The sequence below is a fragment of the Nannobrachium achirus genome, assembly GCF_963921795.1.
Source record: "Nannobrachium achirus genome assembly, chromosome: 24".
NCBI classification, from domain to species: Eukaryota; Metazoa; Chordata; class Actinopteri; order Myctophiformes; family Myctophidae; genus Nannobrachium; species Nannobrachium achirus.
The window spans coordinates 42,051,854-42,068,308 of NC_137831.1; the positions used below are offsets into that span (position 1 = coordinate 42,051,854).

Consider the following 16,455-nt stretch of genomic DNA (forward strand, 5'->3'; position numbering starts at 1 on the left):
ATCTCAACAAAGAACACTGGTGTCTACATGACAAGAAAGAGACACTGGTGTCTACTGTCTACATATTGAAAAGAAAGAGATAGAGGAGAAAGTGGCTGGGGCTGTGCCTCAAGTTATGCCATTTGTTTGTGGGGCACCAAACTGAGGGGCAACGACGGCCATTGCCTTTATGGCCTCCATTAAATTCCTGCCCTGAGCACAATGCAGACAGCCAAGTCCAAGATAATATATACAAATATGATAATAATTGTATACCTTCTCAATGAGCTCAATGCAGACAGCCAAGTCCAAGATAATATATACAAATATGATAATAATTGTATACCTTCTCAATGAGCTCAATGCAGACAGCCAAGTCCAAGATAATATATACAAATATAATAATAATCGTATACCTTCTCAATGAGCTCAATGCAGACAGCCAAGTCCATGCCGAAGTCAACGAGATCCCAGGGAATTCCCTCTTTCATGTACTCCTCTTGCTCCAGAACAAACATGGTGTGGTTGAAGAACTGTTGCAGTTTCTCATTGGTGAAGTTGATGCACAGCTGCTCCAGGGTGTTGAACTGTGAGTGGGGGGTGGGGGGGAACAATCATTAGCTTGCAGCAGGGACGTAGTGGCCATTGGGAAAAGCGGGACAACTCCCGAACGGCCGGTTCATTCCCGGCCGGTCCAGACCAGCCATTAGGAAAAAAATTCAAATAAAATGTCGGCCTTAGCTCCATTTTGGGGGCTGGGCGGCCAACAAAGTAAATCGTCACTGTCGGGCAGAAACCTTGTATCTCCAAGTTTCAAATTTGTACATTTTTTTCTCAAAGCAAAGCCCTGCTTCATCATACAAGGCTGTCGCACAAAAGTAGTGAAAACAGCAGATCTACAAGCACACAACGCCTCGCGGTGCGAGGCGTTGTGTGCTTGTAGACCGGCTGTTTTCACTAGTTTAAATCATTTTTAAAATGATAACTACAAAACAAACGGTTTCAACCCGACAACGACGAAATATAACTCATGTAATTGGCCCACTGGCTTGTCACTTTGTCACAAATCTTTGAGTAGCAGCAGCGCTATAGAGAGAGATCTCTCTCTATAGCACGCAATGAGGGCCTCTCCAACTCTTTTTCCCAGGCTGAATCAGGAGCCCAGCATGTCCCTGGCTTGCAGTCTATTGTAACTGTGACAAAAAATAATGAGTCTCCCGTTTAAAACATGCCCATGCTTACGTCAAAGATTTCAAAACCAGCGATGTCCAGCACTCCGATGTAGTAGTTTCTCTGCTGCTTGGTGTCCAGCTGCTCGTTGATCCTGATGACCATCCACAAGAACTCCTTCTCATAGATGGACTTGGCCAAGGCAGCGACTGAGTTGTTGACCTAAGGAAATAGGGACGTTATTAGTATGGGTGTGATTTACACAGTTTAGGGAGCAATGTTTTTTTTATGAACAGCACCCCCTGGTGGAGAATAGGGGAGGGTCATGCTATTCTAATTTCAGTCCTAGGGAGGGTCTGCTGATTTCACTTTGAATTCAAGGGAGGGTCATGCAATATTTAATTAAAAAATAGTCCGGTAACACTGCCAGGCAACTATTCATGTAACAATAGGTTAACGATCGTTTGTTGAAAATGCGCATTTGACCCAGACCACAGGCAATCAACAGCACAAAATGAATGGCAGCTGTTACAAACCTTCTCTGTCTTGTGCACAGGTGTAACACTGTGTGTTACTTTAGTTTGGAGGGTGTGTTAGTTTATATTTGGAAATGTGTTTTTGGGATGAAGTACAGCTGGGATCTCAATATATTATATTATTGTTCATTGCTGCTGCTGCCCGCACCCGATTTTAACCCTAAAAAACCCTAATAATTTACAGTAAAACCCAGGGGGAAAAAAATACATAAATACATTTCGCAGTGCCCACCCAGAACTTGCTTCTCTGTTCTGACCTCGCCACTGGTTAGGAATAACTATAAGTTTAGGTTTTAGGCATAATTTTACTGTGGTAAATGTCATGTTGTAGGGGAGGGTCAATCTTATTTTTTTTTTCTTTTTTTCCCCTTTTTTATGCTTGGGTAGGGTGATTGATTTTTTCCCCAATTGAGAGGGAGGGTCATGGCATTTTATATCAGGGCTTATACATTTTCTCCAGTAACACCTCTTAATAAAAAACAACCCCTCCCTTACAATTTTAGGACACTCTTAACCCAGAACAATTAAAGACCTAGTGAAATGAAAAATAAAAATGACACACTTTTGGAGCTTATCCGTGGTAATCATTATGGGCATTCCTTAACACTAGATACGAAAAAAAAAACTATTTTTGTGTATTTGTATCCCAGGGCCCTATGAAATCAGACCATGGAAATCATGTATAAGACTCACCTGGGCCACGGTCTGTCCCTTAGTGACATACTCGTTTCCCACTTTCACTCTGGGGTAGCAGTATGCCTTAAGCATATCTGCTGAGTTCAGACCCATCAGGTAGGCAATCTTGTCAGCCTCTGAAATGTTCATACAATTTGCAATTTACAATTTAGGCATTTGGCTGACGCTCCTAATCAAGGTAAGCGGTGCCGACGTTGCGTTGGTCCGGCTCACCCCATTACTAACCCTATCCCTAACCTAAGCCGCGTAGTCTGAGTGATGAGATGTCAGACTTATGGGCAGTCCAAAAGTAAACACAGGGTTAAGTCAAATGCGTGGCAATAGTCTAAACCAAGAAATTTCTTCACCAATGTGTTTCTAAAGGTGTGTAATAATATGTACTAAAAGGTTGAAATTCAACTCCTGGGGGAAACCTCATAAAAACCGATTTGTGTTTGTGTCACATTAATTTAATATACAGGAAAAAAATACAAAAAATAAATATGCTTTAAGTATCATGTGAGGGGTCAAACTAGGGGTTTTCATGATGCTGAATCCATTGCAAGCATTTGTTTTGCACGAAAAACTTTCCGTGGGCTACAAATGGCCCCCACAAAACGGTGAAAAGTGATGATTCATCACTAAACCATCATTTTGTGGGACCGTTTTTAGCCTAAGGAATGTTTTTCGTGCAAAACAAATGCTTGCAATGGATTCAGCATCTAGTTTGACCCCTCACATGCTACTTAAAGCATATGTATTTTTTGTATTTTTTTCCTGTATAGTAAAGTTAATGGGACACAAACACAAATCATTTTTTTATGAGGTTTCCCCCAGGAGTTTAATTTCAACCTTTTAGTACATATTATTACACACCTTTAGAAACACATTGGTGAAGAAATTTCTTGGTAACGATTTACTTCGCAGATTAGTCAAATATCTTATAAAGTCCCCTTACTAAAAAGTGTAGAGATAGTTTAAACAGTTTAAACAGTATAATATCAACAATTAAGTATTGGAAATATATTGAAAGGTATATTCAGCTTAGTTAATTTATAATATAAGTAAATACAATACACGTGGAAAAGTATGCGCTCTGCTGGCGCCAGTAATAAAGGTGCCGCTCACCCTCATTGCCGTCAGGTTCTGCCTGTTCCTCGCGCTGCTTCTGCTTGAACTTCATGACTCCATGATGCATGACTGCACCGGTGAACTTGTAGATCGCTGCCCTCTCATCGGAGTTGAAGCCCAGGATTTCAATAGCTTCCTGATGTCATTGAGCAGAGATGGCAGTTCAAAAGATTGAGATAGAACGGGTACACATCATTGTGTATCATTATTTTATGCTTTAGCTATTGAAAAATAGCAGATATTGAGCTTCTAGATCTGCTATTTTTGAAAAATCGTGAAAATTAGAATTTTGACCCGTTTCTATGAGTGTCTTTTGAATCCTTCTAAGATTATTTTGAAAAACCCTATGTTTCTATGTCAGTAATCTGGCTCGCCATCGTCAAAGAAAAGGTCCTTTTCACTTAAATGGAGCTCAGTTAGTCTGTTCTTGTGAGACTGCTATGTCAGTGGTGTTCAAACCTTTTCATGTCAAGGACCCCCAAAATTATATTTATTTGGCCACGGACACCCATCTCAAAATATTTAGTTCCAGGAACCACCCAGAAGCAAAAATTTGAGTTACAAACGTCCGCTTTGAAAATATATATATTCAAAGATTTGCACACATTTTCACGACTTTTTCAAAAATAGCAGATCTACAGTAAAAGCTCGCAGTGCTGCACTCGGTGCCGCGCTGTGAGCTTGTATATCTGCTATTTTTCACTGGTTAACCCATTCAGGCCGGGTACACATTTTAGTGTATGGGAGGGGCTTACAGTACATGTACAGTATGTATCAACATATTTGTTTTTGTAGGCTAATTTCTGATTTGGGCCTAACTATAGGTTAGGCCTAAATGGGTTAAAGCATTCAATAATTCTAGGCCTAAATGGGTTAAGCATTAGATCAGGAGTCTTTAAATATTTGATGGCATGTTTTTTTACATTAACCACTTGAACCCCAGCATCACTATTCTGAGAGGAACGTTACCCAAAAATAGCAGGCGTTGTGAGCTTGTAGATTGTATATTTTTGTCACGAGTGGTGTCTGAAATAATCCAACAAGTCTACGTTGTCTAAGAAATCTATGATTTTTTTTCATCTCAACACAATTTTATACAATATGTAGTGGGGGTCCCTGCTTCATCTTTCTCTCAGCTAAGGGGTCCTTGGCCTGAAAACACTGAAGACCCCTGCATTAAATGAACAACACTGACTGCAGTAGCACAACGAGTTAGCATTTGAAAGATGAAACGATAATGTTGTTTTCACTGACGTCAGTAGCGTCCAACTCCGCCTTGTCGTCAATGCTGGCCACAGTGATCACACCCATGCTGATGAGGGGGAAGTCGTAGGGGTTGGAGGTGATCAGACACATCTCTGAAAAGAGATGAAAACAGGGCGACATTGAGTTATTATTCACTCTATTTATTAATCACTTCATTCATGTTCTCGCTTTATCGTCAGTAATTCCTTTAAAAGGGATTACAACAGGGTGACATTGTCCCGATTCATCAATCTGGCCATATATATACCAGTAAGACTCCCTAATCGGGAGATAAGCGACCGTAGGTCACTTATCTCCACAAATAGGGCAAAAATGTGTTTTGCCAAATCTTCCTGATCCATGTTGATGACATGAGTGTAGACATACTGTGTAGACATTTTCGTGATTTTAGGGCAAAATCTGTAGGAGCAGTGTCCAAAAATGTGTTTTTACAAATCGGCCTGGAGGTGGCGCTATATGGGAGAGATTCATGTTGATGGGATGAGTGTAGACATACTGTGTACCGATTTGCGTGATTTTAGGGCAAAAATTGTAGGAGCAGTGTCCAAAAATGTGTTTTGCAAGAATCGGCCTCATGGTGGCGCTAGAAGAGGGCCATGTGAGAAATGAGGGGTGGGGTCTCCGCGCCGGCAAGGCGGACGAATAGGTACCAGCCCCGGCTGTCCCGGTCGCTCCTAGCCGGAGTTACGGCATTTTATGTGAGCTGCAGTGTAGGGGGTCCTCCACTGGGGGCGCCACCACTTTTGCATCCGTTCTGGAGCACCAGGAGTGGGTGGTCCCCGGGAATTCCCCGTGAGCAGCCCCGTTGGGGTGGTCATTTGGTCAGTTTAGCACATTTGGTCATTTTGTACATCTGGGGGTCCCCCAGGGACCTGGGGGTCTCTGGAGCTCTGGGGGTCTTTGGAGGTTGTAGTTTGGCAGGTAAGGAACGTGTGTGCAAAACTTGGCATGGATCGGGGCAACGGTTGCGGAGATATGAGCAGGGCAAGAGTGTGACGTGTGAGGTGTGACAGACAGACTGACTGACGGACTGACACTTTGTGCAGGGTTTGATAGTAAATGCGACCTACGGTCGCAATTATATATCGTCACTGTCGGGCAGATAACCTCGTATCTCCAAGTTTCAAATTTGCACATTTTTTCGCAAAGTAAAGCCCTGCTTCATCATACAAGGCCGTCGCACAAAAGTAGTGAAAACAGCCGATCTACAAGCACAACGCCTCGCGCTACGATTTGAGCACTTGGAAAAGCGCTATAAAAATGCGATTCATAAAAATGCGATTCATAAAAATGCGATTCATACATCACAGATCGGCCTGTTATAGAGCCGACCATGCCCATGTGAAAAATGGGGGGCAGAGGTTCTGAATTGGCATCCAAGGAGTGTGTGTGCACAGTCTGGCTGAGACCAAGACAACGGCACCAAAGATTAGCCTGTAACAGACGGACGGACGGACGGACGGACGGACGGACGGACGGACGCACGCACGCACGCACGGACACACGGACGGACACACGCACGGATGGACGGACGGACGGACGGAGGCGAAACCAACATAACGTTTTAGTATATAGAGGAGGGTATATGCACTTTTCTAAAGTGACAATTTAAGGAATTTGTAATACCTCTAAAATGTCAAATTAAACATTGGCCAAATTGTCAAATATTAGAAGCAGAAAATGTGAAAATAATGTAGATTGCCTAACCGTGTTATACAAAATGTAATGACTCAACTCTAACTTAAGTGCTCGTCAGGGTGGGTTAAAATATGATTATTTTGGGGGTCGTGGCCTGAAAAGGTTGAGAACCACTGACCTACCTGACCTGGCGGAAAGCTGTTCTCCAATTAAAGGACAACTCCTCCCTAAATCACTTCTAGGCCCATTTTCCTACTTTACTGTCAAAATTACTGTCCATGGGGTCTATTAGGCACAAATGCTCCTGTTTTCCAGTTTGCCCAGCAGAACCCAGTAGCTGTCATAGCATAGAGTGGAGCCTATAAGCCTATCGCTTTTACACTATCTGTTGTGGTCAAAAGTGATTTTCTTTTTCATGAACGTGTTACTAGTTGTCATTACAAACATATCCATGCCTTGGTTGTCCCACACAAGCCACCACAATCTCATAAATAATGTTTTGGGGTGAGCATTTGGCACAACTGCCAATCAAAGTGACTGTACTGGCCAATCACAGGGCTTCTTTTCCGGGACTTGGCAAAACACATAAAAGCCTAACATCTGTTTAGTAGAGTGTGATGGCTTGTGTGGGACAACGATGGCATGGATGTGTTTGTAATGACAACTACTAACACATTCATGAAAAATAAAAAACTCTTTTGACCACAACAAATAGTGTAAAAGCGATAGGCTTATCCACGAGTTTCCTACGCCCCATAGTGCATTGCGCAAACGTCTGCATCGATCTTCCGCCGCCGATTTACAAGCTCACAACGGGTTGCATCTGCGACGCGACGTGAGCTTGTATGTCTGCTGTTAAACCCGGAAGTTTGGTCCTGATAGTCTCCAGTAAACTCCCGCGGAAACTTGTGGATAGGCTCCACTCTAAGCTATGAGAGCTGCTGGGTTCTGCCGGGGAAACTGGACAACAGGGGCATTTCTGCCTAATAGACCCCATGGACAGTCCTTTTGGATCAATATAAGTAGGAAAATAAGCCTAGAAGTGATTTAGGGAGGAGTTGTCCTTCCAATTAAGGAGCACCTTTTCTGGTTCATTTAGGTTCTCGCAGCGTCGTCAGTTCCACTTGACTTACCAATGATGTCAGGTTTGTGGTTGGTCATCATCTGGAAGAAGATGTGGTAGCCTCTCTCTGCAGAAAGCTGGTAGGTCACTCTGGACTTCTCCAGCAGATCTATATTCATAATGATAATAATAATAATTGACATAACTCAAAATGTAATACTGGAGGCATATCAAACATATAATTTTCCAAAAAGTTGTCTGGCCCTGTTACAGATGTTGTCCAAAAATCATGCAGATCGGTACACAGTATCTTAATGTAGCCATTAAACGAAACGGGTATTTCTTACATTGATGCTCCTACATATCATGCAAGCACCAGTTAAAGTTACTTTCCATCCCTCATATACTGTGTGCACAGTGCACATCCCATAACCCACACACTGCACATCATTTCGGAGCTCATATCTTTGAACGGGTAAGGGCTAGTATAATTAATGTTTCATCTGTGAACTTCATACTTACATGTCTCAATATCAGCACTGGCCAGTTTACCGGTTCCGCCGAAATGGATTCTGATGAATTTACCCTGTTTGATATAATAGCACAAGTTGTTGCATCCCTCTCTACACTGTGGAATTAAGAGCAACTTTTCCTCATAAAATGGCATTAGTTTACACTTACAAAGCGAGAGGAGTTGTCATTCCTAATGGTCTTGGCATTACCATAGGCCTCCAGCAAGGGATTGGCTGCAATAATCTGATCCTCCAGGGACCCCTAGAATGTTTTAGACATCACAACAATGTGGTCAGACTTATTTTAAATTGAATTACTATATTGAACATAAATGCTTATAAATGTTCCAAAACAGGCATTTGTTAAAGTTCAAAACCTCTACATTATGTACCTTGATTTTACCGCTAGATCCGCCTCCCTCACCACCTCCAGCACTACTAGCTGCTGTTGCAAAGTACTGGATGACACGCTTGGTGTTCACAGTCTTTCCAGCACCGGATTCTCCACTGGTTAGAAAAGCATATTTTCAGAGGAATTCAGTTTGTCAATTTGTGTACAAGTACTTTGTTATGTCTAGTAGTAGATGGGAAACTTACGTGATCAGGACAGACTGGTTCTCTCTGTCTGTAAATAAAAAGGAAAGTAAAGCAAACTATTAGCCACAATTTTATATATATATGTCACAGTTTTTTTTAGTTTCAGTGAAATTGAGAACAGGAGCGCTCGTAGTGAGGCACGGGGCGGAACAAGCTGGTCGCTTTGATCCACAACAACGACAACGTAGCGTCGGCAGGAATGATAGCGCCTCACCCCACGGAGGTTAGGGTTAGGGCTAGGGTTAGGCATAGTTTTACAGAGGTTAAGGTTAGGGTTAGAGTTAGGCATAGTAAGCTAATGGCTAAACACAGCTGAGCTAGGCTAATAGATAAAAAACGAAAGAGGTGTCGCAAACGAGTGACGTCAGCGACTACACAAGTGAATGGCTGTTGTCGCCATCTCATGGTGATTACGCAGAATTACACAGGTGCGCTGATAAGAGACTATCAAGGTGAATCGATCCAGGTGGTGTTAGGGGTGTGTGGTGAACGACAAAACGAGCGCTCTTACCCCAATCTCACTGAGTTACCCAAACTGACTGTAACATATATATATATATATATATATATATATATATATATAGTATATTTGTCATTTTATGTCTTATGTATTGAGTACAAAAAGACCCCAATGCAAACACGCCATCAGGCTTTCTTGGGTGTTTCAGTTGACCGTTTATCTGAATCAATCAATCATGGATATGGCACAAAACCATTCTAGTTATGTTTTACATTGTCCAGAGTACGTACCCATCAGCATGAACTGATAGGCGTTGTCAGAGACAGAGAAGATGTGGGGTGGAGCTTCAATACGCTTCTTGCCCCTGTAGGCATTGACAACCTCCTGGTCGTACACTGGGAGCCACTTGTAGGGGTTCACAGTGGCACAGAACAGGCCAGAGTAGGTCTGAAGGGGAGAAGAGAGAGACATTACCATCACACAACATAGCATTGAGCATGCCACATATCTGGGACAACGGATCATTAGAGCTGGCCAGTGTTGATTTCGTCGACTAAAACTATGACGAAAAATGTTTGTCGACTGCATTTTTTTTCACTGACGAAAACTAAATAAAAACGAAGTAAAAACTAAGGTGTGATGACTAAAACTAAGACTAAATATATTGACAATTTCGTCAACAAAATAAAAACTAGACTAAAACATTAGGGAGGGACTAGTGGAGGAGAAAATCATTTTATGTTTGGTTGCTATCAGGTGTTGCGTGCTGAAAATAGCCGATCTACAAGCTCACAACACGTCGCAGCGCGACGCGTTGTGAGCTTGTAGATCGGCTATTTCAGCACGCAACCAAGTGTAAAGTCCTTCATTACGATGCCATCAAGGCTTGCCAAAATGCATTTTAGTTGACTAAATCAACTGTAGATTTAGTCAACTAAAATCTTATGATATTTAGTCGTCTAAAATTAGACTAAAACTAAAACTTTTCAGGTGACTAAATTATGACTAAAACGAAATTACATTTTATTCAAAAGACTATGACTAAAACTAAATTAAAATTTGCTGTCAAAAACAACATTGGAGCTGGGATTCAGGAGTCATCAACATGTCCGGCGTACACGGACACGTGGCAAATTGCATGCAAAACATTTCCACCCCAAGCCAGCATGGTGACGACCCCTGCTGGGATTACAGTCACAAGTCAACTAATGAGCAAGTTGACTTCAGAACCATGAGTTTCAAGGGCGTCAATTGGGTATGGCAGGGGTATGCAGCTGCCATAGGGAGGAGAATAAAAGTTACTTGTAAATATAAATCCATGAATGTCTCTTTGTCTATCTGTGCTGATTATTATGTTGTTAAATTACAGTAAAATAACTACAAATGCAAAATTTAACAACATGATCACTTTAACAAGGTATTATAATTATATTCTCCACACTTGTATTCTCCTTGACAAAATGGTATATTACCAGGTCAGCTGCATAGGTGCAATTCATTATTGTTAATTGTGGCACATTTACTATCATGCCAAGTTTAGCTGCACTGAACAACCATTCTAGGCTGCCATATCCATCCCAAGAAACCGTAGAAACGGGGGGAAAAATGTACTTCTTAAAATAAATGTTTCATGCCGTGTTGCTAAGGTATGGCAACATGACTGGTGTCTTGCACGCGCGTGAAGGTGCGCGTGCGTGTATTTCTCTTTCTTTGCTATATGGACAGTAGCAATACTGTGAAGGAAACCTTACGTAGATCATCCATGCTGCATAACGCTCTTTGAGGTTATACAGGACGGTGGCTTCAGTGAGGTGGGTCATCATGGCCATGTCCTCAATCTTGTCATACTTGGGAGGGTTCATAGGGGTGACGTCTTTCTCAGGCACAGTTCTTTCCTTAAAAAAAATTAAAAATAAAACACAACTTTAGAACGTCTTGCAAGTGCAATTGTACTGTGTCACTATTTTGTCGTCACCCTCTTAAAATAATGTCCTATCATCCTTTTTTGAGCGGTGCTCACCTCTCCAAGGCTTGACTGAGTGTAACTTCGTAACCACACGTCAAAGAAAAGGCCCTTTTCACTTAACTGGAGCTCAGTTAGTCTGTTCTTGAGAGACTACTGTGTCAAACCTTTTCATGTGAAGGACCCACAAAATGATATGTATTTGGCCACGGACCCCCATCTCAAAATTTTTAGTTCCTGGGACCACCCAGAAGCAAAATTTGAGTTACAAACGTTCGCTTTGAAAATACATATATTCAAAGATTTGCACACATTTTAACGACTTTTTCAAAAATAGCAGATCTACAAGCTCGCAGCGCGGCACGAGTGCCGCGCTGTGCGCTTGTAGATCTGCTATTTTTCACTGGTTAAAGCATTCAATAATTCTAGGCCTAAATGGGTTAACCCATTTAGGCCTAAGTCAAATTGCCCAATGTTTTTCTGGAAAACTCACTCAGCCTCTGTAGCAGCTAGAAACATAATTCCAAAACTATTTGATGGCTTACACCTTTGGCATTCATAGAAAAGAATCAGAAAAATGGCTACATAAAATGTACATGTACTGTAATACACAAAAATGTGTTCCCATCATTAATGTGTAGCCTACCCATTAAACTAATGGCCTAGGACTAAAATTTTATATTTCTCATGACACCGTAGCCACCTCTGGTAACAAATATAGTGCTCATTGTGAATGGCCCGTAAGTCTATCTGGAGTAAGTCAGTATAAATAATTTGGCCTAAATCGGGTGTAATACCAATACTATTTAATCCTATTTAATCCTCTTATGTTAAATAACTAAAGAGACGAGAGAAGAGTTATTTTTTATGTTAACAGTGTTATAAACATTTTGGGTGAAATTATTAAGATCCAGGCATTTCAGTTTAAGAAGGTGACATTAGTTTAGATTGGGAGGGTATATTCACATTTATAAAGTGCCAATTTAAGGACTTTTTAATACCTCTAAAATGACAAATTAAACATTGTCCAAATTGTCAAATATATAGAGGCAGAAATTGTGAAAATAGCAGATCTACATGCTCACAACACCTCGCAACGCGAGGCGTTGTGAGCATGATGATCTGCTATTTTCACAATAGAGAGTATTTTTTTTTCCAACTTCGACTTTGGACTTTTCCTGGTGGGAGTCGACTTGTGTGAAAGGTATTTTGTTGTGGTTAATATCATCCTTTTATCAATTCATATTGATTGTTAGATATGATTTATGATACATAATTATATGATTCATTTATTAGGTATTATGAACTACTGTCTGAACTCACAGTATAGGAGACCATGTTTTGGTTGTAGGCTACTGTAAGTTCAGGCTAGTGGATTACAGGTCATGGTGACTGTGGTTACCCTGACTACGAGATCATGTTTTGGTTATACTGTATCTCTTTCTTCTTGTTATGATAATGGGAACGAATCAATGAGTCCCACGATCTAACTGTCATAATCTGTATTCTTTATATACTGTATGTTAACTTCTATCTTTGGAAGAGAGAATTAGCAAGCTGCCACTAGGATGGTATGCTCACTGTTTTGTCTCTTTGTCTGATCTTCAATACAGCAATTTATTGATTGTCCTTTGGCTCGTCTCTGTCTTATTTTGGTTATGGACTATATCGTTACACCCCTAGGATTTATCCATATCCATATTTATTTAACGTAATCATTTATTTAACATTGTGTAATGAAGTCAACTGAGTCGACCTGTCGACTTTTTCGTTAATGCCCTAGATCCATCTCCACCTCTACTTACGTCCCCGGTGGGCTTTCCATCGTTGTCCAGGATTTCCACGGTGACTTTGCCACCGTCCTTCTTTAGGATCTTAGCCTTGAGGTACAGCTCCACCTTGTCGACCACGTAGGCTGCAGACTTGGCATCGAAGGGCTTGCTCTGGGACTCCAACCTCTCCTTCTCCGGCTTACGCAGGTAGATGGCGGCCTTGCCGTACTGCTCCATCTCGGCGTCCGTACTCATGGTGGCGGCCTTTTTCTGTAGACGGACAAACAGATCGGTGGTGGTGGTGGAGAAAGTATTTGCATGTTTTACCCAGTGGTGGAAAAAGTACTCAAATGTTTTACTTTGGTCACTTTATTACTGATTAAATGACTGATGATGATGATGATGATGATATCTTCAGACAGTGTAGAAAATTGTATGCTCAAGCAAACACTATTGCTCGTAAGTCCAGTCAATGTTCTACTAAAGTGAAAGTGTCATTGTTTAAGACATATTGCACACCGCTCTATACTGCTCACCTATGGTCATCTTATAAGAAATCTAGTGTACATAGGCTGCAAGTTGCATATAATGATGCTATGAGAATACTCCTTAAAAAAAACCCAGAGGGGGCAGTGCTAGTGAGATGTTTGTCACTGCTGGAGTGAGGACTTTTAAAGCACTTTTAAGAAACGTAATGTTCAAATTCATGAAACGTTTGGATGTATCTACTAACGGCATCATTGTCGCGCTTTCAAGCCCCCTTATGAGCAGTTCACGCTATACATCCAGACTAAGGGTACACTGGCTAAAATGCCTGTGTGTTTTTCCTGTGGGCTAAGTTATGTACTATTTATTTTACATTTTCTTATTGATTTGTATTGCCTGTTGTGTTTCTTTTATGTCTTGTACACTGTTTTATGTCTTGTACCCTGTTTTATGGACCTGAGTCCGCTAATAAAGATTGATTGATTAAGTAAAAGTATCAATACTGCAATGTAGAAGGACTCTGTTACAAGTAAAAGTCTGGAATTCATAATGCACTTGAGTAAAAGTACGAAAGTATTGGCATCAAAATATACTTAAAGTACCAAAAGCAAAAGTACAACATGTTTGAAAATGCAGATCTACAAGCTCACAGTAGATTGACTATTTTCAAATAGCCTAGGTATAAAATAGGTCTAAAGGTCTAAAATATGTCACATATTATGTAAATCTTTCCCCCTATGATACAACATGTCACAGGGAATACTTGAGAGAATATTTGTTTCCATTAGGACAGCGCAAACGTAACTTTTAAACTTGGCATTTATTTAACCACTTAAACCCCAGCATCCCAATTCTGTGGAGAACATTTGCCAAAAATAGCAGATCTACAAGCATGTATCAAAACAGCATCCTGGTATCGGCAGTGGAAGCTTGTGATTGGCTGAACCGGAGGTAGGGAGCGCTGACGAAATTCGGGGGGCTGAAGATTTACTATTCTATTAACGGCACATAAGTCGGTAACGGTGCTGAGTCGGCTCATGCGACCGTCGCAACGCTCGACTATGCGATGTTTCATAACATATATAATCATAAACATTCTATATTTATAAGGTCAAGTATTATACTTAATAATTGAGACTAACTAAGAACCATTATCATAGTTATAATAGGCACATTTACAGTAGTTTAGGCATTTTGGTTTTTGGTTGTGGGCAGAACAATTTGTCCTTGTTTGTTATTTGACTATTTTTACTTTAATTATAATTAAAGACACTTCATAGTGAATTAGTGATTAAATAAATAGCCTATGTCATGATTGCTAGATCAGATTGTGTTTACAATATAACGCCGGCATGCCTCCGTAATCTACACCGAAAACAAGCGCTCCCCCCCTTGTTCCATTGTCGAAACCGGGATGCTGTTTTGATTCACGCGATCTACAAGCTCACAGGCGACGTGAGCTTGTACATCGCCTACTGTATTTTTGGTGAAGAGACTTGGTGTACCGTAGGCTGAGAAAAGATCACAGCAAGTTAAAGTGCAACTCAGGGCCGTTTTACAAAGTATAAGCTGGTTAAACTGAAGTGATGATTGATCGAATCCAAATATTTTCAAAGTATTCTGAGGCACCACTTGCATCACAGCACCTACTTTTAGAAACCCTTAAATAAATGGTGTCGATGCCTTTGCTGATTAAAGTATAGCGTCACGGCCGGGAGGCGAACCCGGGACCCCGATTTGCCAGGTATGCGCACTGACCAGTCAGCCAAAGTCCCAGGCACGTTTGCGAGAGCCAACGTACATACAGTATAGCCTACAGTCGTCCCCTCTACCTGGAAGCGCAACCACGCGCACCGGCCAGGATCTAAGATCGACTTTGAAACCGGGGGGTTCAAACACAACTCAGGGGGGGGGGACAGTCGTCGACTACTGGCCGGCCAGGTCTACAACGCTGAGGATTCATTCTTCCTATTTGTACCGCTGCCACCAATGTAGCGTCATGGCCGGGAGGCGAACCCGGGACCCCGATTTGCCAGGTATGCGCGCTGACCAGTCAGCCAAAGTGCCAGGCACATTGGCGAGAGCCAACGCACATACTGTATAGCCTACAGTAGGACTTATGGTTGTAGCTTAGTGTATGTTTAATAGAAGAAATGATGAACACTCACTTTTCCCCTCTACCAGTAGAAGTGGAACCTTGTGTGAAACCCTTAAGCGTGGGAGGAAAAAACACATCATTATGAGGACATTAACATGAGTTCAATGATTTAATACCATTTATAATCATGAATTAAATCAGATTATGTGCATCCTAATATTCATTCTTGCCACACACCACTTCATAAGAGCGACATTTTTACATTTGTTAGTTCCACATCTGAAAAGAGTGATCCGTTTCAATATTAGTGCATGCAATGAAATGCCCATTTGGTTATTTTTGTTTTTTTGTTATTTGCTTATTACTAATTTCCCCAAGTAATCTTTGTTAGTACAGACGTGTCTTTTTTTTAATCTGTATTGAAGCAATGCTATATGTTTTTCTTTCAAATACACTTTAATTCCATTCCATAATTCCATGAATTATAGTTACATTCAGAGGTGGGTGGACTATAGCCAAACTGTACTCAAGTTCAACCAAAACGATATTTGCCACTTTAAAACAACAACAATAATAATGTAAAAGTGCATGCAATGCAAATCATTATTTAAATAATCATAACATAATTGAAAAAAAAAAAAAAAAGTAAAAGTGCATGCAATGTATGATTTAAATAATCATTGAAATGTATTTTCCAATCTCCAATCTGGTCCAAACCCGTATCATTATAAATAAAATAATACACAATCGATCATTTCAATCCGTACAATATAACATCAATTAAGCAGATCAGTGTCCACTCATTCTTATTTGTGTGCAGGTGGGTCATGTCAGTAGCTACAGTATGTGGCACATTAAACGGAGGCATGTTAACAATGAAAAGCCAACATGTCTAATAGATTCATATGACTACAAAGCTCTAAAACATTTATATGACTATGAATATCTAACACCTCTGAAACATTTATGACTATGAATAGCTTACATCTCTAACACATTTAAAGGACGGATGAAGGCTCACTCACCACCGTATGGAACTCTGAACTCCTCCGCAATGGGTTCTGAGCCAACCGCCTCATGCAGGCTTTTATATTAGTTGTTTATTGCTT

The 16,455-nt window shown here is 41.0% G+C and overlaps 1 protein-coding gene across 1 annotated transcript in view; it reads right to left on the reverse strand.

The window, feature by feature from the left end:
• Positions 1 to 13,017, reverse strand: part of LOC308280314 (myosin heavy chain, fast skeletal muscle-like) — a gene marked incomplete at both ends in the record, with an annotated part of 34,317 nt that extends 21,300 nt beyond the window's left edge. Inside the window, 13 exons of the mRNA XM_080720576.1 lie at positions 396 to 566; positions 1,222 to 1,371; positions 2,379 to 2,497; positions 3,489 to 3,627; positions 4,746 to 4,849; positions 7,529 to 7,627; positions 7,981 to 8,044; positions 8,140 to 8,232; positions 8,363 to 8,477; positions 8,568 to 8,595; positions 9,318 to 9,474; positions 10,779 to 10,922; positions 12,796 to 13,017. Coding sequence (XP_080576702.1) covers positions 396 to 566; positions 1,222 to 1,371; positions 2,379 to 2,497; positions 3,489 to 3,627; positions 4,746 to 4,849; positions 7,529 to 7,627; positions 7,981 to 8,044; positions 8,140 to 8,232; positions 8,363 to 8,477; positions 8,568 to 8,595; positions 9,318 to 9,474; positions 10,779 to 10,922; positions 12,796 to 13,017 — 1,605 coding nt within the window. The remainder of the gene's footprint in view (positions 1 to 395; positions 567 to 1,221; positions 1,372 to 2,378; positions 2,498 to 3,488; positions 3,628 to 4,745; positions 4,850 to 7,528; positions 7,628 to 7,980; positions 8,045 to 8,139; positions 8,233 to 8,362; positions 8,478 to 8,567; positions 8,596 to 9,317; positions 9,475 to 10,778; positions 10,923 to 12,795) is intronic.
• Positions 13,018 to 16,455: the final 3,438 nt, after the last annotated feature.